Here is a 27,401-nt window from a genome sequence, read left to right on the forward strand (position 1 = left end):
ACATGAAAAGAGAACAAGGGCTGGCACTGTATCTTCATCACCAGGCGCTAAAATATATATCAGAAAAGAGACACTTTGCGTTTGATTGGCAAGTTCGGAGCTCCCGTGTACTTTGGCCTTCTTCGAAGACCAGTGACGCTGAGATTGAATGTGAAGGGAAAAGGGAATCAATGCATTGGAGTGATTGTGTGGAAACCCACACAACTCTTAGAATCATTTCTTTCGTCATGCTGAACCGGTCCCTCCTTTCCTAATGAGTAAGGCGTTTCTCAAAATTTGACAATATGACAACATCTCAATCCCGGTCACGCTCCTTTCCCCTTTCATTTAGTCTTCCTTTCATTCATTGTGTCCAACCACAATGATTTGTACGAGAAACATATTCGCAACCACACACGATATTTCTAAAAGCATTTGCTCCTAATGAACGAAAATGCACCGAATGAACCCGTGGTGCCAATTATTCTAGCATGCGCAGTCTTGGCAATATCTTACTTCCGGTGTCGGCCATGTTGCACCGATTCACCACCTGTGAGGCTAATTTCTGGCTTGTATGTTATGAATTCTCGTCTAATAAGTTAATATACCCATGCTCTGTGTTTATGAAACAGAAGTCTGATAATAGAGAGCAAATCAAGAATCAGCTGGCTTCCGCTGAATTGAGATGTTGAATGGATAACATTCATTCTATTGGTATGTGTACAGTGCACATAATGTACAGTGACAAAGCATGTGTGTTCAACACACGTATGTGACACCAGTTAACCGTTCTGTTTGCATTGCTGCATCAGACATGACAGAAATGACGGAGCATGCACCATTGCAATGTGGAAATGCTCTATGAGAGTTCGGAAAAGTCGATTTTTTATATAAAACTATCAGACATATAACACGGAAACTTAAAGTAAGTCATAAGGTATGGGTATAGAAGGTCCGACTGGTACGTTGTTCTCTGGTGACTAGCAAGCACAGTTTAAGTGCATGGTTCATACGTCGTGAATACTTTCGATATGCTGCGAGATAGGAGAAACCCCATCGGCGGTTTACTGTATCTCCCTCTGACCTACTTGGCTCTTACGTTCATAGTCTTTCTTCAATGACATTAGTTTTCGTTTGATGTGTTTGACACCGACACGGGCCAAAAAACTTCTTGAATGAAATATCCAGCAACGAGTTTTCGTTCAGTAAGACGGTATCAATGTTTTTAGTCTAAGATACTGACAACTTGATCAACATATAGATTTCTCAATTGCTCCTAATGGGCAGCATAGACCGCGGTACGAACTGCTATTCGGCTATGAGGAAAGGGAACGGTTAAGTGCGAACAATCTGTCCTCAAAAAACTGTTTCTTGGTTCGGAAGGACGAAGTTTAAATGCCTTGATAATCTCGCATGGCCTGTGTATCACAATGGTACACGGAAGCGCTGAATGCAGCCCACAAGGCCAGGTCGCGGTCCCCATCTATCCATGGACTCGTGGGGTTCTCAAGGAGGCAGCAGAACAGGCCGGTCCTGGACTACAATAATAAACACAGTGCATTCGCCATTATGAAAATGAGAGGTTTTCTTCTCTGACGAAGTGTCTTTCATGTCATTTGAAGCAGCTTTGTGAGTCGACAAGAGCCTGATGGGATTAGGCTTGGCAACAATATTGTTATTATTGCCCAGAAAGGTTCCCATGGTGCTTCAACCACTTCCGGGTCAGTGGTCTCAAAAACGAGTGGCTCGGATATTTGGGAAGGACTTCTAGATCGCATCATTATCGAGGATTGAGCATTTCGTGAAGTTCAACAGGAAAATGTATTTTCTCTTACTTTGTTTTCAGCCTTTTCTTCCAGCGTCTGTTTAAGTACATCTTGTAACGAACGTACAAGTTCATGTAACGAAACCTAAAAAGATCTTAACTATAAAGATATCTAGATTTGTAATCTGTAACATACACTCGCAACCATTTACCACTGTCATAACTGATAGCCTTGCATCAAGTATTCAGTCGTCAGGGCAAATGTAGTCTCTCAATCCAGGATCCTCTGGAAGCGATTAAATCCTGACGTTGGGGCTGATTAGAGGAGGAAGTTAAAAAGAAATACGCAGACAAGTTAATTACAATACATCCATCTAATTTTTAATTTGCTTACAGCACCGTCTACATTATATACACCACTATATAGGTACTTCATACCTATTTTGTGTCGCAATAATTTCGAACAGAATCAGCTGTGGACGACGTCGTGGCAAGACTTGAGCGACACATCCTGTTCTGAGGCAAGAAGCGATGGAGTGAAATTTATAAGAAATTGAAAGAATTGAAAATGTTGTGATATGTGTATTTTCTTTCTGGTATTAAATTCTTAAGAATCCAGTAGGCAAGTCGTCTGGCAAATATGGCAACAACACCATTCCAAAAACAAAAAACCAAAGCAACACCGGAAGTTTCTTGGCAAGAATATGGCAAGCTTTCAAGGCCTGGCTCCACTACAGCGATGAACGCGGGAAATAACTTGGCGTAAGAGGCGTTGGATTACAAGTAATCGGTTGGTTCCGCAATATAACCTACATGCACCAAAGGCTTGCAAAAGCGGTAAACTCGCCAAAGTAAACCACTGTAGTCGAGTTAGGCCCACACGAACAGTTAAGAAAACTTTAAAAAGTATTCTGTATATTCTAATTCTACTTCATTCTGATTTTGTCATGGACTTCTCTCTTCACTGACCCTGCTAACTGATAATAGTTAAAACAAACTAAATCGTTCATTTTACTTTAAGTTATTTTATGTACACTACACTCAACGAGATCAGAATATATGAAATGCAGAAAACAACATCGTCACCACAACTGATTCTGTCCAAAAATATCAAAAATGATTGTCCAATTTTAATGTACGAAAATGATTTAACATCATAAACAAAACCAATTCCATTTAAACCTAATGGAATAAACCAATACATTCAGAGGCAGGAGACAAAATATTGTTAAACAAAGATTCACGTAGCATACTTTTTAAAAATTCAATGATATTTTATGACCTCGCCTATCTTCAAATAATCCATTTATATAGCACCCTTTTTAAAGTCCCATTGCAATAATATTTTTTTTAAATATCAATTCTGACTGCATATTCCGAAAATTCTCCATCGACCAAAGGCTGTTGAGAATATCCACCAGAAATTACATCTTCGATCTGAGTACGTCACCGCCATTTTGTTTGTCTGAACTAAGCTTAATCAACAGTCTCATTTATATAAATGTTTTTATTATTTTTAAATGGCTTCACAGATGTCATTCAGAACTTTTAGATTTTAGATTATCTTTACGAATCTTATCGTAAACAGTAAAGAAAATCGTAAATAAAAGTTCAAATATAAAAATTGGAGCCACGTGGAACTTTGTAAAACGGTACACCGAGCTAACGAAATAGGGGGAAAAGGAAACAAAAATACAGGTTGTAACGTGGGAATTGTGACAGGTCCACTAAAATAGTGATTTCTTAAAATTCCTCTATGTGACCTTTATACATTAAAATGCCCTATGCGCTCTGAGAAGAACGGAGTCGATAATGAAAACGAGAATATTTTCTGAGTTCTGATGTCTAACTCTTTAAATAAGTAATTGAAGCGCTCAGCCAAATTACAAACTCTGCAACGTGTTAGTTTAGCTTCAGACGACTTACTTCCGACCTGCTTGCCGGATCTTTCATGTAATGAGCTCGAAATATATTCCGAGTTACAGCAAGTGTTCGTATTGTCAAAGTCATATTTTAAAATACCTAAGAAAAATATCGTTTCACTGAACGGTTGGTTAATCAAAGTGACTACGGAGGTAGAAGATGAAGTCCATTTAGTACTTCGTTGAGACAAATGTGTCCTCGAGTATATATTAAGCCATTTAACATTGTCATTATTGATGCAAAGGGGTCTGAACATAAAAATGAATTAAACCATTCTGAAATGTCATTCATTTAAAACAATACATTGGCATTAATCAAGAATTAAACATAAGATATCCATTGAGATCCATGAAAATTAAACCAGACTGGATCACCCCAGGTCATGGTTAGCCTCGGTTTTGCCTAGAGTAAAGCAAAGTCCGATATGGCCCTCTTCAAAATATTCATTTCAAACACCGAAGTTTTTCACGACTCCTAAATTCGCTGCCCAATATCATGCATTGTAATCCACACATTTTATCATCCCAACATCATCTCGTGAGAAAACACGAGATAATGACGTCACATGGCACTTGAGAAACCAGCTCGATTTCGAGTGAGAATCTCGAATAATATACCGAGCCTTATTTACCACCGGGTGAGGGCCGGATAGCCCCCAGTCGTTGCCGTACCATACCAATAGGCCAAGTCAGTCTCTTTTTCAACTTTAATGTCCCTATTGGCAGTAATCTCGCTGCCGCGAGAACCGAGATAGTTAGTCCCGTTTTCCTCCGGTCAGAATTGCGCGACGGCTGCCGGATGATGATGATGGTGAGAATGATGCAAGGACGGCATATGACTGAGTCCATGTCCACTGACTGGAGAATGTTCGTTGCTTGGCGGCGTCGGCATGCCACCAGCACTTTGGCAAACGTACCACTCGCTCAAATTCGTCGCGGGATGACTGTTCTGCGTGATATTTGAGGAGGAAGTCAATGAAGATGACAAAGATGTTACAGGGGGAGACTGTGAGTGCGAACTTGGATTCACGGGCGAGCTGGGCTCGGAGTCATTTGAAGAGTCGTAGTTGGTCCCCGGAGGTGTGGGACTCTTGCAGTGGACCTTCATGTGCTTCCGTAACGAGCTGGGATGAGTGTAACTTTTATCGCATCCTCGGACTTTGCAGTTGTAAGGCTTGTCCGACGTGTGAACGTGCATATGTTTCTTTCTGTCTGAACTGTTGGCAAATCGTCGGTCGCATCCGTCGAATTCGCATTTAAATGGCTTTTCGCCTGTAAAGAGAAGAAAGGAGAAGAGTTTTAGATTTCGGTTAAAATCTCAATTAACTGAAATAGCAATATAGCGTCAAATCTATGTAGTCCAACTGAAATATCAATATAGCGTCAGATTTAAGTAACATTCCAACTGAAATATCAATATAGAGTTGAATTTAAGTAAGATTTGGCATCAAACGTTACATTTTTTGGTGGAAGTTCAAGTATGTGATTGTAAGATCACTTCCCATCAGATGGTAAATTTTTAATGTTCTTAGAGATGGTCCCCAGTGACCATTTTACACGAATTTTAATAACAACTCAACATTTGGCGATATGCTAAATTATGTGAAAGGTCTTCAACGCCCTAACTAACGCGGTAGAATCTTTTCTTAGCATTTTGAGTTTAATTGGAGTCCTGCTGTTCTGGCCGCTGATCGCTGTGCCATTCCCACTTCAGCCCCAGAAAATCTTGGCTAGGGGCACAGGGGGAATGTGAAGAACAAAGCTATGGTTTTGGTGCCATATGCCGGTGGAGGGAAACATTTGCCCTTTCAATATGATCAGAGAGGAGGAGAGGGGCTAAGTAACGCCACTAATTGGGCTGGTTGGGACTATGTGGGTAGGGAGGATTGAGAAGCAACCATAAATGCACATTAGGCTAGATTATGACAGGATCTCAGGCGTAAGCCGCCATTTTCATTTCAACTCTTTGTCTATTGTATATTACCTACTTCAAAGATTTAACACACACTAACGGTTGGACCAGCTGACTACTCTATATTGCCGTAAATAGTAGGCCTAACAGTATCGTCTACATCATTTCCAGTACTCTCAACGAAAACTGATCTCATCTTTTATCATTTAACGAAGGCAACAAAAAGGACGTTCCACATTTTCAGTGATTTCAGTGGTCAACCATCTTGTCCATATCTGCATGGCACCTTCCCATGACTGTACGGGACCTTCGCGTGTGTATTGCATCCATATCAGTCCTCAACCTTTGACACAGCCTAGCTGGACGTATTGATCGAGACAGGGGACAGCTGATACGCGTCTCTATAGCATCACACAAACGCATTGTTCCTCGGAAAATGTACCTAATACACCCGTGAAAGAGTCCCATTCTGCTTAATCAAGAGAAACATGTATATGGACCAGGCCAACATATGGTAGAAAATATACAATATGGGCCGGAGTTGGTATTAAATCTAATGTAAAATATAGGAATGATGAGTGCATCATGACATGCATGACAACAGGTGAAATGCATCACGACCAAAGATTCTTTCTGGAATCTCTACATATTGTGGAGATAGGTAAAATTAGTCAATCGTAAATTAATATGATATGCATATATTCGATATTCATTATGCAGGCATTTGCTATCATATAAGTATATAGAGATCTAGAAGAGCATATTATACTATTAATGGTCTGAAGGTTGCCATTGTTTACCTGTGACATCCGGCACAGCATGAACCAAGTGAACTGGAGTATTCATTAGCAGAGTTTTTCACCACGCCTAGCGGAACGATGCTTGGCAATCATGATTTAAACAGTTCTGTACATTGTATATCTATTTCGATTCCTACTTCAATGTTATAACAGAAATAATAGAAATAAAAAAAATCATCGATACACCCCTCCCATCCTCTCACCTCCAGATATTTGCACAAATGATACTTGAAGCATCATTTCATATCATTTTCTTCAGGTTCGACACACACCTTTGTCACACCCACCGTTGAGGCTGAAGGCGTACTGGCACCTGACATAACTTAGATAACGCATACTCTAATCTCCTTCAACGATTGTCTATAATCGATGCCTTATTCTTGGCCAGAGATGATGACGATTTACTGAGACGTTGATTCTAATTGCCCGGGACATTTGACGTTATGGTGTGACGAGAAATGTTCCATTAAAGATGCTGAAAGATTCGTGGGTACGAGTCGTTTAATTGTTGTTACGAAAGCTCCATCATACTTATTCTATGTACCTGCAGGTGTTGGCAAAAAAGCCAAGATGAAATCATATAATTCCATAAAGAAGGCTGCAGCTGAATCAGACTTATTCCTGCTTAACATGCCCTCGCTACAGGGTTCCCCAAAAAATAATCAAAATTGCTGTTATCAGTATTCTCATCTGACACTTGCTATACTCAATTGGCAGATATCATACATGTACATTGCAATTGCCCCGGCGATAACACACTCTGGACATGAAATTAATACGAGTCAATTGTTGTGTCTGGGGGCCTATAAGTTTACAGATGAATGAACATAAATGTGTTTTAATTGAAATATGTAGACAGAAAATAACGATATTTTAAGCTTGGTTTCTCCGCCGAGAGAGCACATACCACAGAAATTAATCCCTATACACTGGAACAATTTGCTGTATCAGTGTCGCAAAGTTTTGTAATAAACATGACCAGACACACAGTCCAATAACTCGCACATTATTAAACAAGACGACCTCTGCATGATGCATGGCCCACAATGGTACTTAGATACCTCCCGCTGCACGACGCTGAGAGAGACACGAAGCTTTCCAGTATTCTTCATTATTCAAGATATTTGAAAACAAAGACTACACGAAGATACATAAATAATTGACTTTGATCAATCTTTGTGCATGCGTGGAGGTGATACATGTAGAACAAATGGATCAACACCACAACCTCTGCACATATTCGCAAAGAGAACCCGTGGACTGCTGTTAGCCGGTGAGCGCGAGTGGTAACCCGGGGAAGTGTTATGGAACCTCATTCCATGCATTGTATTCCTCAAATGTCCAAATCGCACTATTGTTTCGAATATAGCAGATACTCTATGTACATTGTCACGACTGAGTGCACATGCCTGTACATGAAGCGGCCTAGGCCAGTACATTTTGGATTCCACGAGTATATGAGAGTAGCATTACCCTTTCTCGGACGTACGGCAGCACCATGCGAACTCGAACTAGCTTCCAGTGGAAATCTCCACGTCAATTCACAGGAACCCATTGCTAATTAACCTGCGTGTTATTTGTCTAATTATAAGACACCCGGTTGTGACTTGTGTAGAAATAGACGAGTTGTTTTAAGCAACATTGGCAAGTCAAACCGATGCAGGCAAATGTACACAGCATGGGTGAACTGTCAGTCATCTTATGAGCTGTTCGAAGAACTGATCCCAAGATATTTTCAAGGTATACCTGGTTCTCAAATGTTGAAAAATGCTCGTTTCGAGCTAAGCAGCACAATCAGGCCGAGACACGAGCTCCATTGGCCCATGTTACATGTGCATGCATATACTATCATAGTACTCGCTTCATTCAAGTTGTCGGGTGATTCTGTTCTTATCCTGTGAATGGATTCGGCAGAAAGGTATAGATTAGCTATCAGTAATCGACAGGTCTTCTCTAAAAAAAACAGCATCTAAAATTAACCGACATACGCCAACGACGATGGTTGACCTCCCAAAAAAAAAAATTTGTTTTTGATTTTGCTAAAATGAATTTTCGGCACCAACGTATATCTCTCATAGAAACCATGCAGGACGAACTCAAGTATCTCATCTGTTGCTTCATGCTTGTTTCAGGTGCGATTAGGAATACTTCAGTATTGCTGTTGAGTGAGCAGATTGGAGGGGAGTACGTTTCACCCAAGTGGCGAGGAATCAGGAATAACCTATAGCAGGTCTTGTTGTAAACCAGTAATTGCCCACATGCCATGAAAATGCTGTTTGCCCCGGCTGTCTTGCAGTTTAGGTATTCGCAATTAGAACCGCTACTTATCGCGAATAAGAGACTCAATCATGATAACGAACGCCTTGTCAATCACTCTGCCTCATCATGTTCCTAATAAAATTTGTCAGTTTACTTGAGTTTTTTTCTGTGGCTGGCATCAATCGGTAGCAGAGGTTGTATGTAGGTCTGATATTGCTGCATCAATCTAGGTTGGGAGACCTGAATGCCAGCAAGGTTTAGAGTGTGATTTCATCTTCCGTTCTCTTTACAGAGCAACGAAGCTTATTTTCACGAGCTTCCAAAGATGTGAAGTACTCACGATACAGTTGTACATATTCATAGTACAGTAGTCGGACTCATACATTTGGTGTCCGAAAATAGATCATACCGGAGCATTCTGTTGGTGACTTCTGGTAATGATTGCTCTGCATACGTGGTACAGCACAGTTCCAATTGTCTTGAAAATTACAAAAGTTTTGATACCTCCTGCCAGTTTCCTTTAGGCCTACTGAATGTGATATAACATGTGAATTTCATTGACAGGTTCTTTTTGATAGATCAAATTTGAAAAAAATCCACACCAACACAAACAGCCATGGACCAATGACAAACCGGATCAATTATATATTCCCTTTGACAGCTTCTGGTGATATTAGCCTGTGCTTCCACTAGATTTGCGCCACCGTGGTGCCCCCACGGCGAAAAAACTCAACCAGAAAACTTGTGGTACTTTTCGTAATAAATGGAAATGCATTTTTAGTTCGTGCTTGATATTATAAAATGAAGAGGCGTCCTCTCTCTCCGGCGTCGACAAAAGAAGATACAGTCTCGCAGATGTTCTATGTACGATGGGGCAGGTGACGACCGCGAACCCAAAAGCCCCAGGACATGTCAAATATGTAATTAAAACTATTTTCAATTCGAGCCAAACCTTAAAGGTGTACGCCGTTGAATTATATGCGTGGTTAGCACTATTATAACGTGAACTTGGCATGGTCGTTAGTGGCAAAAAACTAGTTTCATAAAGTGCAAGCTACAGGAAAGATTTAATTTCCGAAAGCGGCCATGTTTGTATTCAATTGTTGACGTAGTTTTTCTATTTACAGTCTTCAAAAAATCAAAAGCTTAAAAACTGAGGGTCAAAATGTTTGCTTCAAAAGACACTTTTCTGAGGTTAATAAAAAGCCTGTCATATAAAAATGAACAAAAATGTTTGATAATCGAAATAATAAATAAAGTCTAGCCTTTCATTATTCTTGGTAATAGCAGTATATGATGCATGCGAGTGGAACAAGATAATCAGCACAACTTTCCTTCCTGTGTTGTCAAGCTTCACAACATTGATCATAACCTGGTTTTGCTTCCAATCATCCGTGCTAAGCATCCCCTCAAGGCCTTAGTTACAGATACCAAACGTTACAGGCTTAATAACAAACAACAAATTGAAAAGAAATCACGAAGTGCAAAAGATACTGGAGCGAAATGAGTGGATATTCAAATTCGTGAAAACAAGGTATACGCATCGATTGATACAAGACATCTCTATTTTTCGTAGATTTTATAATAACGGACAAGTGGAGAAGTGACGATTAATAAGCTCAGATACAGACCAATAACTGTGTTCTAATGCGTTAACTGCCGATGACTGGGCTATCCTCGTCACCGACCGCTCACCTAAAGCTGTGACTGCGCAGTCATACACGTACTTCAATGGTTCGATGTGGCTGTCATAGGAATGTTTGCGGCACTACAGCTGACAAAGTATATGTTTGCAGTGTAAACGTAAGCTACTGTACTTGTTTCGGCCTGCACTTTTGATGTCATGATATTATAAGCATTTGCAGGCCCATTTACAAGCAGATCATTCAATGTCTACTCATCCGCGCTTCACCGCAATTGGTTTCGCGGTCAAACCTCTTCCTCAACTCATCGCAACATAACGCCAATGTCAAGAAAAGCAGTTTTCTCCCCGTTTAACTCCGCAATGACCAGCATAATCGCATCTATTAAGCAATCATTAAACTGCTCTCCCATGGGGAAGGACATTTCGTGATCAGGCAAAATGCACAGTGATTTGTTAAAGATCTACTGCGTGAAAATAGATCTATTGAATATCGGTCATCGTCAGTCTTGATCATTTGAGGGTAACGGCCTGTTTGGGGAGTAAAATAAAATACTGAGGTAGAATATTGTACTTTGACTGCACTGCCCGTTCTCCACAGCCAGAATGAACTCTTGTCCATCGGGTGGGGAGATAACAGGATACTGGGAAAGTTACATCAGAAAAATCTCACCATACCGGAGCATGAAACAAGGGTTAATCAAACAGCAACATCAGCTGAATTGACAGTCACTGCATCCGGATATACTGTGTCCACCGTGCAACAAACAGTTCTATGGTAGTCCACTGCATACACGACCCGCAATGACCGCCCATTGATCGCGGACAGTAAAAATGTCACCGTCGGACATTGATCGCAAAAATCACCGGCTCTTTTAACGGTAAAGGTGTGAATTCATTGATTCATCGCACCAACCAATTACGGTGATTTACGCTCGTCTTTCAGAGCTTTTCAGACTCTGAGAGACAATGATGCTTCCGCCATTGTTTCGTGCATATTCCCTGAGCATTTTGCTGCTTTGGGTGCGATAATAATATTATCGGAAACAATAGAACGTCGGTGAGTTTTTTCGCCTCTTCGTTGGTTCTCATTATTTCTGTAGTGTTGTGCGGCCAGACGCGTCCAGGTTCGGCACAACTGAGCAAGACTCCCCGCATTATACTGCACACTGAGGAAAGTTCCTTTTATCTTGGGTGGCTAAAACAAGACGACGTAAAGCACAAGATGGTCAATGACATTACTGGTGCAACAGTTTAGCTTTACAAAAGTGCGACGATGGCTGAAGAGATGGTCAAGATTGAAAGTCTTTGGAAAGACGAGACCCGAACACGCCGAAACCAATCTCACGTGAGTGTGGTTTGACTGTTTGGGAAGGGACGGTAAGTTAAGACATCAAGTTAGCCAACTCGAAACAGTTAGTAAATCTGTAATCATAAAAAAACTAAATTGAGCTAATTCGATGCCGGGAATGATGGAATGACCACAAACACGCTGAGCTCAATACTTTTTATCAATGATAAGAATTGTCCTGGTGAATAGATTGCGTGCTAGGCTGGCATGTCGCAGAGGCAGCTTGGCGGACCCAATAACAAACCAAGACCTTCTGACCTGTTCCCTCGGTCCTAGGCAGTCTCCGCCCGGGCAATTAGGGGAGAACCCGGCCGTGAATTTCTCCCAATTGTGTTGATGCAAATGATAGAAGGAACGGGATCATTATTGACAAAGAGAGGCGTTCGACATTTTGTACCAATGCGTCTATACAGTGTATGGAGAGATTTAGAATAACCCGTCAGCAGATGAACTGGTCCAAGCAAAGAACAAAGGTTTGCTAGATGTTAAGACGAAGTTTAACTCGGGTCATCCCCACAGCAGCAATGTCCTTGATAAGTAACAAGAAAATCTTGCAATTAGACCTGAATTTAAGATTTTTGCCAGGAAGTAAAAGTGTATTAACGCTTTTAAAATTTGTAGCCAATGACACCCTTACATGCTTAAGTAACAAGTTATTCTGCCTCACTCTCCGGAAGCTCGCCAATCAGCATTTCATTCAAAGATATACTTCCAACAAGTAAACAAAACAAAGGTACCATAATTCGCCGATAGCCTCTGATCAACATTGTTCCTACAGAGATCGATAGGTACCGATAGAAACCGATGAATCTCCCACGATCATCAAAGGGATCAATCTGACCACCTCACAAGAAACCAGTAGGGGTCATACCTTAAACACTGCGTAGAGTGATACCTTAAACTGGATTGGAGAGACCGGAACAGGATTGGGAGAGACCTTAACTGGATTACTGCCGAAGGTTTCTTTCGCGTTTTTACAACGAATGTGCGTGTTCAAACGGATTTTACCGCCAAGGGGTTCACCTAAGAGAACCCTAGGATCGTCCTTTTCCCTAGAAACTCGAAGGGTCTACCTGTCGCCCTTATCGACTAAAGGTAATCCAAGATATGCAGGTTCCCATCGGGAGGCAATCAGGGGTGGGTTATTTTTTGGTTCTTAAGTCTTGCTTTCCTAAACTACCACATGCGGATTAGGAGGGGTGTAATGTTACTCTCGAGGGCTAATAATGCACTCGAGTGGACTAAGATAATTTTTAGGCACTCGAGAGCGAATAAGATAATTCATCGAATGCTTCAACTGGGCGATTTTGAATTCGCCCGCAGTGAGCGCCCAGTGAAAATTATTGTCTAATGAAATTTGAGGCGCCCTGTGACTTTGCCCGTGTACCCACTGGGTTTCAGTGTCGGGGTCCTTGTTAACGAAATGAGATCATGAATTCGCAAGATAAAAACATGTTGCACTTAATAGCAAAACTGTCAAGTGAATCTTGAGTTCTTCTGAGGGAAGCGTCATTTTGGAATGGTTAACACCAAAGTTCGAAACCAAAGCAGGGTTTAAGTTCGAGTCTTTTTGTTTACGTTCCATCAATAAACTGTGGGAATTTACATGTAGAATCATAGTGACAGGAAAACGTTATGAAATAAAGCATTTCATCAGAGCTACTGAGTATATCTACCTTATGTTCCACACCACTGAACCTGACATGTACGACCACTAAACCAAAAAAAAGTAAATTGTAAAATATCTAGCCAATGTGATAGGAGCTCTTCACTATTTCTATTGGCCTTCCAGTTCTTTACAAACTAGGACCACAATGGTTACACACAGATAACTTGCAAAGAAGATCCGACTCCATTCTTCCTAACACAAAGCAAAAGACATCTTGACTAGATAACCATTTTACGTCCTTCGTGCCTTACTATAGGTGTACCAAGCTACCTTTTCGGCTATTCAGGTTGAGAAAAAAGCATCATGGATTCAGCTATCGTGGTTTCAAATGTATGAACGGGCATGACATCAACCTAATATCCAGTTCGGGCCTGATTTTTGGAGGATATTTGGATGACTGACATAACTTATCGTCGATGCCTGACCCAACAAGCAGACAATTCTTTCTCATCGAACAATTTGATTATGCATGTACATGTATAAGTAGAATAGATGTAACGAATTGAAGAGTCCGAAATGTTGGTATTTAAGTTAGCTTTGCCCAAGCAGAATGTCCAGGGCAGCAGACTTGATCTTGAAGATAATTTGTCCCGGTATACACCGGCCTATGATCATCGACTGGGCTTATTTTTCGATTGACATTCCAGGATCAACGTTACGCTGAGGGGAGATCTAGCCCTGGGAAAGAAGGGCACCTGTGCGAGAAGGGTTTAATGGTTGACAAGGCCTTGGCATCACAGGTGATCTGACGATCGAGAATCAGCTCCCGGCAACCCGTATCTCAAGCAATGATAACAACCATCTGCCCAGAGAATGACGTGGCATGTCATAACCACTCAATGAGTTTTACAACATTTTCCAATATTTCCGTGTTGTTACGTTAATCTGGTATTTCCCGATTTTGATAATATTCAACTCATTGAGGAATCTGAAGAAGACGCTGAAGTGGATTAAGATTAGCTAATCCACTTGGCCAAGATCATATCTCGCCGAACAGGATGAGCGTGATTGCCAAGCGGCCCGTCTTGGAATCATCAAAAATAACATTATTGCTCCCCAGCATAATAATCTGTACAGAAATCAACAAGCATGATTTATCATTACATGCATTAAAGGATGTTTTCTAACGATGACACTTGGCCTACACCTAGTCATTCTTTCGATATCGCCCAATAAATATTGTAACTTACATTTTGCAAAAATGAATGATACATGTATACTCTTCAGTAATATTCAATTAAGCGAGTGAGGTTTAACCCCCGATTTTGACCCTTTTCCAATGATCTCACAGCCTTTTCGGCCGATAAATGTATTTCAATGGATTTGCCTTTTTCAATAGGGAAATCATGGTGTAACTAAAGATGAAAGTTGAAAGTTGAATAAATACCCTCTCCCAATCCCTAAAAGCGGTTGACGAGAACCATAAAATTCAATTTCATTGACCTAATGATAGAACCTGGTGTTATTCTTTAATAGTGTACACAATGAAAACATAATCAACTCCTCGACTTGGACCTATATGAGTAGAAGAACACTTAGGTGAAGTGCATTCTGTACATTCCTTAGAAATTTTTAAAAAATCAGTTTTTTTACCAACCGTTATCAAAATGACAACTATCCGAAACTTACGCATAGAATATCGTCGAAAGTTTTTGCCTTTAACTAAATGAAACATACCTGTACATAACTGTTATCTCCCAAAGACATCAATGACATAAGGGTGTCTTCAGGTTTCATTGCGGGAGTATCACATGTTCTTCAGCCCCCCCCCCCCCGCCCTCCAGCATTGCCCATTGATACAAAGTTTTCACACCTCGAGTTACGAAACGGCAAGGACGACAAACGGCACGGACGACAAATAAGTTAATGTATTGAGGGGGTCATCCTGATTGTTTTGACACCTTTTAGGCGCACGGGTGGGTACATAACCAGGGTTTTCAGATTCATTATCAAAACATAGTGACCCCAAGGGGGTTAATTAAGGGTCATTCACTCACATTCATGAAAAACATTTACAATCTCCCAGTTTTATTTATTTGCAGTATGACAGTTGCTAGCGGTACCTGATGATATTATTGAGAAGTTGCAAAAAAGCTGGGGGTATTATCAATAAAGATCACCACCCGTGGTCAAAATATCAGCTCTCTGCGGTTTTCATTGACAATTTTATATATAACCATACCCAGGATCTAGGCGCATCCTCGAAAAACCAGAGTCGGTTGTAGCCTCCTCCCCTCGCACACGTGCAGGATGATCCGGGAGTGGCATTAGGTGATCGTGAATTTATCTTAACCCACCAAGTCCGAATCCCATAAGAGAGAAGACGGAGAAATGACATTGCGATCTCGGAGGGCATTTAAAGCAAGTGTACTACATCGAACTGTGACTTCATATTATCTTGGATGTCCCCTTCCTAAGATACTTCCTAAAAAGTAAACAACCACGGACGCTCACTGCCAAGTACATAACAACCGACTCGCGACGCATCTTCCCCTTCCACCCAACAACTAGATAAATCAGATATTGTGCAGGTAATTACATAATTAGCTCAAGTGATCATTATCAAATTACTGCAAGATAACCAGTTATATTAATCCATTAAGCGGTGGATTAACTACTCATCCTGTTTATATTGCTAGGTGAGAGTTTTGGCGCGAAATTTATTGTAAGATGCGGATGAAATTCCCACGGACTTTCCCAACATGGCTCAACATGAGAATGTTAGTACTGGCCCAATACTAATCTCTGATCCAGAATCAGAAAGGATCCGGGAAGAAAATGGAAGGGGAGCCAGTTTCTGTTTTTCAAAATATCTGATAAATGTCAGTCATGAATTTTTCTGTCCTTATAGCTTAGCACGGTCAAATTGATCAGTACGTTACACATAAACGAATTTCGGAATAGTTGAACTAATAATTTCAATAGATTATTTAAAGCCAAATAGAACTACCATTAATCTGCAATACGGCAATTTTTCAAAAATGTTATCAATATCGATTATTAAAACAACGTTTAGAAAAAAGTGTTGCGTACCGTAATGCTATTTTCTGGAGACAATTTTTTGCATACAGTAAAGCTGTTTTCAAAGAAAGTTTTCCACAAACTTCCGCAAAAATGCCAGTGATTTGCCGTCAATTAATTGATGTGAAAATTTGAATCAATTAACGAAAGACTAACAGTTAATTGGAATATCTCACATGTATCATTGACGGGATCATTTTACAGGAAAACATGTGACCATGTGATCAACATTGACCAATCAAAATTATTTGTCAATCAACCATTTCATGAAGTCCCTCAAGCTATATCTAATCACTTCAATGATGGGATTTGATCCCTGTCAATCACCGATGATGTCACTTAACTGTGTTATATGATGAGATATTGAGTTATGTAATAAAAAAAATATACCGCTAGAAATGGCGTTACTCAGAACCATTTAGCGATAATTTCAAATTTAACAATGAAAAGTCGGCAGTTGAAGTATCAATAAATGTTATTTTTGGGGGAAAAAAAGGGAAGATAAACGAAAAATTGTCGTTATATCAATTTCTGCTTTCACTTAGCAACTCAATACTAAAAAATATAATGAAAACATAGAAATGAGAAATGAGACTTGCTTTATTTTCAAGTCACGAGTTTCCTTCAAGTAAAATGTTCACTTTATTCAGTTTCTGTTCGAAAGTAGAAATGCTTATGCTAACCGCCGATTTGTCCCTACTTGTTCAGAGCAAGATTGGCGATTATTTAATTAGCAATTAGCCAAATTGTTCAAAGCAATTATCTACTATGTAAGTCAACTATGAAGGAGATTATTACATGGTTTGGCTCGTCAGCGCTGAACTGCATCGAGACAAGTCAAAACAACTACACCATCCGTTGTGCATCAGATAATCAGCGACCTTACTGTCATAAATATCCCAACAAGACTTAGTCAAACTGTGAATGAATATTACATAACAAAATATGTTTTGTTGTTCGAAATATTACACTAGTGACCATTATATATTGTACTTGTTGAAGAACACTTTTAAAACTTTAGTTTTGATTTGTTTTGAACTGTAGAAGTATTTTGAACTTTTTCATTTCAAACATGGGTTCCTAGCGATTTTTATAAGAACATTTTTGTCAGACCACACAAAAAGATTATATCTTAAATGTCACGTTGTAAATGCAATGGTAGGGGACCAGCGTCAAGCTTAATGAGAATTAACGAACATGAAAATTTGAACTTTGAAATTTGTCCACAAGTGGTCAGTTGGGTTCAAAAGTGTAGTATTTCACATTAGGCCTTAATATTGTTAAACCAAATTTTCAAGTAAAAAATACTGCGTTTCATGCCATTTTGGGTAAATGCACACAATATTGACGTGTACTGGTATTCGCCATGTCCCTTTTCAAAATAGCGCGATAAAAAATAATTTCATCTGTATTTTCAAACTTTAAAAAAATCCAAGCTTTGATATAAATATTCTTCCTGGTGCTAGCTAATAATAATATCGATTTATTATACCCATCAATTTCACATTTTCCCGATACATTAGTGATTTTCTCCGCCTACCTCATATGCCAAGAACCACCTCCTTGTCGAAGGAGTGACTCAGGAGGCCCGAACTCTGATGAGAGAAAGGGGCTCTATCTTCAAATGACTCAAAGATGACTGGGGAAAACTTTAGTCATATTTCTTGGTTGCCTTCGGGCAAATCTTACAAGAAATGATCAAGATCATGTGCAAGTACTAAATTTCGTGGTAATAACAGAAGAAGCAGTGCAATTGTTAAAACTCACTGAGATACTAGAACCTTAGAGAGAATTTTGGAGAGGAGAAATCGTCATACAAAATACATGTATTCCTAATTTCTCACTTTGCAAACTAAATGGGAGTTAGTTGTGTTGTTTTGGTCTGGTGAGAAAACTAGATTTCACACTTTCTTTTCCATATATCTATCTCTGTATTAACTTTTTTATTGAAGTTTGGATTAAATCTACACTTTATATTATCGATATACTTCATTAATGAAATAAGGTAAGTTACTTAAAAATACTGTCAGCGCATTTTCGTGCCAGTGTAAAGTTGTCAGTTGCGCTAACTTGTTAAGTGTCAAAGATCATGATATAATTTTGAGATGATGATAACTAAATTGGTGATTATGCGCAAAAAGGCGGGAATATCATTAGTCTTGTCTCAACATTAATAACAATTATAAGCTAAAGTCTACGTACTTTGGTACTTTTTAACTGTTAGAAATAAATTTTGCTCTGTAACAAGTCGGCAAATAAGTGTGCTGGCCTCCGCAACGGCCCGAAATCTTAAAGTGATTAGCAACTCCAAGTTTTAATAATCTCGTACGCGTTGTAGGCCGACCTTGTATATTAATGGCTATATTTTTGTCGCAATAAGCACCAGGCATGCCTGGTTATATGAATTCTGTTGGACCTACACTTTTCAATGGATATACCTTTAATCCGAAGTTAGAATGAATGCCATGACAAACTTGAAGAGCGGCCCCAAAGAGCTAGTCTGCCCAACTTTTCAAACGTATATTTTCAAATGAAATGTTGAATGTATGACGCCGAAAATGGCTGTCTTTCCCAAACTGAGGGAATGTCCCGCTTGGCAGTATATCTTTTATTTTACTATCGCATCGGTTATGTATGTTATACCATTTTAACCATGAAGACACGTCTTCATGGTTTAATTTGATGACTTATTATTTCAGGAGTTTACAGAACCCGAACAGAAGCAGGTGGTAACTTTTAACGACACAAACTAAATGAAAATTATTCTTAATGTCGTCATGTTTGTCATGACTGAAGTGGAGCACTGGCATTATCAGAAAGTTATTAAAATAGCCAGATATACGTTTACGACTTGGTGATAGGCTTCAAACACCGATACGAAATCCAAAATGTCTTGAGAATTAAATTGTGTAGACATGAATGAGACTGACAACTGTGCAACAACTTACTGATACTTTGCATTGTATATTTGTCTTGAAAACTGTGTAATGAGACTGACAATTTGGACTTGTCCTAAAAACTGTGTAATGAGACTGACAATTTGGACTTATCCTAAAAACTGTGTAAAATAAGACTGACCATTTGCCGTGAATTTGTAAAGACTGACAATGTGCAAAAAAAACTGTTCAGCGAGACAGAGAATATTATGCAATAACCTACCGGTATGTGTGCGCTTGTGTATCTTTAGATTCTCACTCCTAGCGAATACCTTCCCGCATCCTGGAAACGGACAAGGAAACGGTTTCTCTCCCGTGTGGACCCGAATGTGATTGACAAGTTTATACTTCGCTTTGAAGGGTTTGCCTTCTCGCGGACAATTCTGCCAGAAACAGGCATGATTAGTTTGTTCTGGCCCTCCGACATGCTCAACTGTAATATGCGTCACTACCTCGTGCATCGTCGTGAATGTCTTGTTGCACGTCTTTTTTGGGTCGGATTGCTCTTGATCTATCCACATACAAGTGTGTTCCTGTTTAATTGGGGGGCGCATGTAGCGAAAAAATGCACCAGGGCCGTGAGGGCCCATGTTCATGTGATTCATTGCATTCATGTGATTCATGTGTCCCATATTCATGTGGCCCGTGAAGTCGCTCCGCGGGCTTGTCATCTGATTGAACTGGTCCGCTCGGGGGTACATGTCCACCCCGGGCACACTGAGCCTGACCTGACTGTTCATTCCATGGTGCGCCGCTGGGTTATGTCCGTGAGTTGTATCGTGTAATCCAGGGAAAAGAACATGATTTGACACAGGGTCCGAGTGATGATGTCCGTGAAGATTTGTCGTACTTGGCACAAACATTCCGTGATGCGATCCCGTGTTCGTTTCGTGTCCCAAACCCATGTGTTCCCTTCGTAGTAAGAAATCCCTTGCTGCGTAACTCCCAACATGATGTGCGTGAGAGTGGGCCATGTAGCCGTTCGGCTGGGTGGCGAACTGGTTCCCCTGAGATGGCGCGACTCCTACCCCAGTCGTGTCCGACATGTGGTGAGGGGGGCTCAGTTTAAGGGCCCCTGGCGGCAGATGAGCCGCCGTATGAGCGGTGTCCATGAACGGGTTAATCATATCTGTCGCGTTCTGATCGGAAAAAGCGTGTTTGTCTCCTAGTGGTAGGCTAAGTCCATTCAATGAGTTCTGATGTTGATGTGCACGCGAGTACGGTATCACGTCGACTAGCCTCAATCCAGCAGTACCCTTGCCTAAAGTTGATTCCATAAACTGCGCTGCCCGAACTTCTGTCATTTCTCCCTCAGCAGGACACAAGTGCGAATAAAAGTTCGAATCAGCGTGAGGAGGATAAGTGCTACCTATTACATCCATACACAGTTCTGGTTAGACTCCCAGCATGAGCAAGATATAGAGCTTTAAAAATAGCGCCTGCTGATTGGTCAATCCGTGGGTGATTGACGGCTGCCGCGATTGTACACGCTAATTGCGCATGCGCTGGTGGGCGTCCCTAAACCGACATGTCAGTCAGGACTGACAGGCCTCCCCGCAGGTTATTTCTTGTTTTAATGTGAAGTTGTATTCGGAGCTTTTCAATGCCCTTTTCATCACCCAAAATCTTTTATAAAACTCTTTCTATCAACGTGTTAAGAGTTTGACAAGCTAAATTCATGATTTGAACAAAATAGACCGTTTTATATATGGTAGTCGACTGGTATAATTATTAAGCTAGCTTCATGGTATAATGAAATAAAAACGTGGCCTCATTCTAGTGTTGGAAATCTAAATTCAGAGCGTATGTATTCTCTACTTTTCGTATTGTGGGGGAGGGAGAACCTGGTAGGAACCGCAGAGAAAACAGGTCTCATATTTCTTGATGGTATTCAGTTATCACTGAAGGAGACTTCTCAGCGTTTCATTCTTGATTATTTATGTCAGGTTCGACCTCAAGACACGGAATTGTTTATTTATTTCGCGACTGGTTACGTCGAAGAATGTAGTAAGACTGACTGTCAAAACAATGAATGTACTTTAAGCCTCATCAGAGTCATTTTTCGACATTTGAAAATATCAGATTCGGCCAAAGTTAGACTTGACTTTTAAGACTTTGGGGAGGTTCTTATCTTACCAATTTTCATATGCATATTAGGCCCGAAGCCGGTGCCGCCTCTTTTTGGCGACTGTGGGTCATCTTACTGGTCCCGGCTACTTGTATAAAAGGCAGGTATTCAGTCAAAAACTGGCAGGACAGATTTGCACAAAAATACTGCGTGATTCTTCGTCCCTGACTGATGTCGTAGGGCATAGGGCCCTCTTCTGGCATGTATGAAAGTGCCCGTCTTTCGGCCTATTTTGTATCGCGCTGTCCGATTTTGTTTTAAAGCGTTATTACAACATAACATCTACTGCATTTAGAATACTTGCAAAAATTGACCGTCTTTCGACATTTTCGAGGTTTTTTTATCACGTAAAGCAAAGGCGTACGTTGACTGAATGAGTTGGAAGTGTATGGCCTACTTGCAAGTAAGGAATACACTTATCTATACCTGCAACATGTATATCATATTTTCATTGGTAATATTAACTGAGATATAAACCTCTATGTTGACAAAGATCCGCTCTACGCCACACATAAGCGCATTAACATAGACTTCGTCGGCATAGGGTTCATAATCATCGAAAGATTCTATTCTAACCATTTAAGTCTCTTTACACTCGGTGACCGCGGACAAAGTGTTTAGTAGTGGGCATTGTGTTTAATGAGAGAGCCTGAAGACACGAAGAAGTGCCATGACAAAGGAGGATCTTCACAAAACAAACTCTCACGACGCTGAGCTATGGTTGAGGAATGTAGTGTCCTAAATGGTCATTGTGTCCAATGTGTTAAGTCTTGCTAAATCTGATCATAGCGCAGAATGAATGGAACATCATCTGATATTCTCCCAATAGGACTCGGAAGTTTCTCGGTTGTAACATTCAACCTTTATCTGTCATGGTTGTGATAACCTCCGCCAGTGGGGCGACTGGCGAAACCACGATTACATGTAGCTGCGCCGGACCGACAAACATAATGTAGTGAGGCACGGCATAAAACTTCCCCAACAACAGGTTGTCAAAGTAAACAGTTAGGACCGTCACAACTTTGTGGACTCGGCCCGTTATTAGTCCGAGAAGGACTCACTAAACTGACTCGGATGCGACAGTTGGAGGAATTGGGGACAAAATAAAGTTCCCAGCGGCGTTATACCTCCCCAAATCGTCGTAAACGAAGATATTTCATTTACAACTACGGTGACAATGTGCAGGTGTAATGTGGGTGATAGTGGGGGTTGTGACAAGCCGCTTTCTAGTGCTCTAAACTCCACCGAGTAGGGACAGCCGGGACGCTGCCTCGATGATCCCTAAAATTGCGATTGTCGGCCACCCCGCCCCGAGCATTGCCGAAAACGATTTAGTCGTAAAGTAAACATACTTCAAATAGAAAATCAACTTCACCGGCAAATGACAACATTTCAGCTCCCTTCATGTTGTTGTTGCCGTATGTACAGGGATCAAACATTGAAGTGTTTAGATAGCCATGTTAATGTGATAGGCGTGCACGCGTCTGTGTTGGTCTAGGACATTTCCAGAAACAACAAAATATTCCAAGATATAACAGGTTCATTAAATTGATTTCATTGTTGACACAAGGTGCTTACTGCATTTGAAGCAACAGATTTCTCAGTCTCGGAAGATTTCGCGTATTTCGACATCTTGCTCGACGGTTGGGAATTTGACATGCACGTTCGCTGCCACCCACTTACGCAGGCGGATGGGCCGGATAAAAGTGCCAAAAAATAGCCATTAGATCATGTCAGAATAACCTTATCTGAGCACCATGCCCTCGGCCTACATGTACATGCATCACGCTCGAGAGGATTTTCACAGCAAGACAGTTCAGTGTCACTGAGAAGTAAAATCGGGGCCTGTTTTCGGCAATCTTCGGAAACCTCGCCAGCCGATATCAACGCAACACTGTGCACACCATGTTCAAATAAGACGTTTAGAACCTGGATCCAGAATGATTCGAGCTGTCCATCACGCTATCAGAGAATTTGCCCGGTTTGCGCTCCCCGCTGGCATCTCAGCGTTCCCGTTGAGAGGCCCAGCATGGGGTATGTAAACACCTATCACTTGGATTGAAGAAGAAAACACAACTACAGCGTGTTACAAAAACCTGCAATCAACTTACTGTCATAATATTTTTTGCATAAAAACGAGAGAGTTGTAGCTATACTTTTCTCATTGTTTACTTTTTGCATACACTACTATTAGTGTGTAATTGAGCTCACGTGTAACTATCAAAAGATATTTTTGACGTATGTAAGTAGGCTTACAAAATGTATGTCCCACTCCGACATATCCGACCCTTCGTTATAATTACAGTCAGTGGTTTACAGAGCCCCGCCTACATGTGATCTCAGGAGATAGCCTTTTGGATGTGAGTTTGACAAGAGTCTTTCCAATGTATGTAAACAGTCATTGAACAATGGGGTACGACTTATTCTAAAGAGGGACTAAATCTACTGTTCTAGTACGCTTGAGAATCAAAAGGATGCATAGATGACCAGAAAGACAAATATGAAATGTTTCTTGAAAATAACTTCAGAGTTAATTTTGACTAAATCTAAAAGTTAACCGCAGAGAAAACAAATTGCTTACAATGATACAAGTCACACTAATTAGGATAAGATAATCCTATTTACCCTTCCTGATTACCTTATGATTGTGAGCACAAGCGGCTTCCCGCGCAAACATAAGTTTATCGGGTCGCGTGGTTCGACTGTCAAAACAGAAGTAAACTGTGACAAGGATGGCCCATCTAATTACGATATTGTTTCATCTAATAGTACATTGTATCTTAATAGAAGAATACATTAATTACCAATCAGTGAAGGTAACTGATGACGACCAGAAAATCACTCGCTTGTTGAAATGTGTTGTTATAAGTTCGGGAAGTAATTGGCCAACTGGATGACTTTTGATAATGTTTGTATTGCTGTTGTTGTAAGCGATACGAGTGATTGGCACGAGAATTAAACTGCTGGGAGGGTGCATTCGACACATCTGAACTATCCTCCCTTGGACTCTTAAAGATAGATAAATTTTAATTTTTTTTCCCGAGGATGGCCACCCCTCCCCTCTCAAAAAAAGTTTTCCACCAATTGCCATGCTCAGTCTACGAAATGGTTCTGACTTCCCAGCCCTAGACTCGGACCAACCTGAGGGATACCATGCTGACTTTGTTGTAGTTGCAAACTTTCAAGGAGGTCCCAAACAATCGTCACCTGCAGAAAAATTCCCCCAAAACCAAACTTGTTTATCACTGGAATGACTGGCGCAAAACTAGTGAGTTCGCGTAGTCAAATAAACACATTCGAGGTTGCGAAACGAGCAGTACCCCATCAAGCACTGGTAAACTAGTTCACCCATGTGAGAGCCGAGGGGGGCATTGCAGGGGAAGTACCATGTGAATCGCTGTGGCAAAAAGAACCCAGTACATCACCAGCTGAACGTGGTATTATATATGTTGTTGCCGTGGCCATACACAGGACGTAAAGTTGTCGGTGTTTATGTGGAGCTTTTGACACATCGACTGGGTAATGATATTGAGTAATTTATAACATGGGCTCGTAGAAAACGCATCCCGACGTAACCAGTGATTTTCAATATAATCCCCCCCCCTCGATATTATTATTCTATTTTGTACACGAGGTAGGAGTATAGCAAAAACCTGATATCTGGATGTGGAACACGGGATGACACGGGTGTGTCATCCCGGACCCTCAGTTTTATTGGTAGCAACCACAAATACTACATGGCCCCCAGCTGCAGGGTCGGGAAGTTTTTGCCACCTGTTTTGTTGACAGAAGGGTATATATAACACGAAAGCGAGTGGTAATCCTGCGTTGCACAATTTGCGTTGGTACCATTTCGATGCGAAAACACCACCCCCAGAGGAGGCAACACGGACGGGGTTTAGGAACAGGTGACTGGGGGTAAAATGAGGTGTCATCAATGAACTTTGCCCTGGATAGTTGCCAGTTTTTGGTTTTGTACGGAAAGGTCTCAAGTACATGTACATGAAGTTTTCAGAAAAAAGGATCTCACTATAGTCTTTATTCACATTACCAAAATATATTCGGGTAAAAATCTCGTTTTCTTTCGTCTTCAAACATCTTTCTTGCATTAAGTTCTTCAAAGGACTAGATTTTATCGAAATCGAGGTTAGACTTAAAATGATATTTATCATTGAATCTAGGCACGGGTTTCTCTTAAATGTTAAGTATATTTTTTAATCATGGCCAAAGGTTCTGACCCGACGTGTGCCCAGCTTAGTGACTGTTAAGCTCACCACGTTTCTGAGATAAGCGACATACCATTCGTATTGTCCAGTGAACTTAACTAGCAGGAGGCAGGGACGTTGGAGGTCCAAAATCAGCAAAGGTATTTGATAATACCTTGAGCTCCTTCGAAGTGTCAAATTAACGATATGCTAGTTGTTTTTTCTCTAATCTTCGGCGCATTCCTGAAGCTTTTGTGAAAAAATCAAGTCACAGAGAAATGAAAAGCCAAACTTCATTGCAACTAAGTAAAGAAAACGAATCTTCGTGGCAACTTAGACAAGAAACCAACCTCCAGGATCTCGATAATGACATTCTGTATCCTCTGATTGCTTGGGACATCTACATCTTCCATCAAGGTATAGCTGAAAAGCTAATGGCCCCGAACACATTGCCGGTGATAGCTCTTCAGGCAACTGAAATTGTGTCATCATCTTGTTTCTAAAGCCATGTGTGCAAAGACGACGAGCATGGAAACCGAATGCATATTTTCAAAACCGCGTCTTATGAAGAAAAAAAGATGCACATGCCGTTTTGGAGACTCGTTTGACAGTGACTAAATTCTACGACTAAAAGCCGTCTCAGTGTCCCGTGGTGTGTTCGTCATTACAACCGCATCTTGCTGAGGAAATGGTAACTTTGAGAATCGAACATGATTAAAATGCATCTCTCCGACCTGGTTTGTCAAAGTCGCTGTGTTGACTCACGCTGCAAGTGGAAGGAAAATGCCTTAAAGGAAAGCCTATTTGTAATGCCATTGGGCACAATGATGAGACAGCGGGTCCTAAGCCGGCCAATCGGGGAGACAGCAGGGCCTATTCGAAGTCTTTCAAGAACCCAGCAGCTAAACCGAATGCCTCTCTGGGTATCTCAACATGGTCTTTGACGGTGTTTTGGCTGGCACAGTTGGACAAACCAGACGCCTGGCAGGCAATTCTGTTACCCTTTAGGCTGTCGCGGCTGCGAGGGCCTGGGGCCATAACGAGATCATGCCCTAACAAGGGTCGTCCCCACGGAGTGCCTCCCGAAAGTTGGATCGGATTTCGTAAATTGGCTATCACTTTACTTCGACCGCGAGAAAATGTGATCTCCACAGAGGTGTTTTGGGAAAGTTGTACTCCCGTTGATAGACATTGTCCGAGATTAGGCACCACGTTGTGCATCCCATGACATGTTTTAAAATTTACAACCGACAGTGAAGTCAATTGAATAATTTGCTAAGCAATGTTCGAACCGGGGTGTCATTGAGAATTCCTTTTTTACTAATTTCACCTCCGGGGAAGTCTAATAGCATTGATATTGGGACACTGCTTGGGATCCGAACACCCATGAATCGCTTTTGGGGCATTACTGCCCATTTTCGCTGTTTGACTTGTTGACTCTTTATTCAGTGAACATTCCAACGGCGAACATTATTGAAAACAGTGCGCGGATCACTTTCTTCATTCTCTCTCCGATTGCTTTGCCGTTGACAAACAGCAAATCTTCAGTTTTGTCACGACAGATGAATGATATTTAGCAACTAAAATGGTGTCACTGGAACGCTGAGTACGTTCTTAAAAATATATATACATGTATAAAAAAATTAAAAAATAGTTTCCGAGATTTGATCATAAAACTTTGATGCCATCCAATTAGTTAAAACCAGGATCTGCTCATCGGGAGAGTGTTCCACTCAGTTGTAGAGTATAAATATGAGTTGTGACTAAAAACTGAAGCAGCATTAAAGTTTTATGATATTGGACCTTGGCCAG

General features: G+C 40.8%; 1 protein-coding gene across 1 annotated transcript; it reads right to left on the minus strand.

Moving 5' to 3' along the window:
• Nucleotides 1-2,103: 2,103 nt before the first annotated feature.
• On the minus strand, nt 2,104-20,626 carry LOC135494987 (zinc finger protein ZIC 4-like). Its single transcript, XM_064783367.1, has 2 exons — nt 19,480-20,626; nt 2,104-4,938 (listed from the first exon to the last, which is right to left on the minus strand). Exons 1-2 carry the CDS (start codon nt 20,558-20,560, stop codon nt 4,442-4,444), a joined length of 1,578 nt encoding a protein of 525 aa, XP_064639437.1. The 5' UTR covers nt 20,561-20,626; the 3' UTR covers nt 2,104-4,441.
• Nucleotides 20,627-27,401: the final 6,775 nt, after the last annotated feature.

Source organism: Lineus longissimus, chromosome 10 (genome assembly GCF_910592395.1).
Source record: "Lineus longissimus chromosome 10, tnLinLong1.2, whole genome shotgun sequence".
Lineage (NCBI taxonomy): Eukaryota > Metazoa > Nemertea > Pilidiophora > Heteronemertea > Lineidae > Lineus > Lineus longissimus.

What these genes read in the sequence shown, in the direction of transcription:
- LOC135494987 (XM_064783367.1), bottom strand. Translation starts at nt 20,560, where the DNA reads ATGACAGAAGTTCGGGCAGCGCAGTTTATGGAATCAACTTTAGGCAAG. An exon ending in ACACAAGCGCACACATACCG is followed by an intron (nt 4,939 to 19,479) that starts GTAGGTTATTGC and finishes TTCTCTTTACAG; the next exon opens with GCGAAAAGCCATTTAAATGC.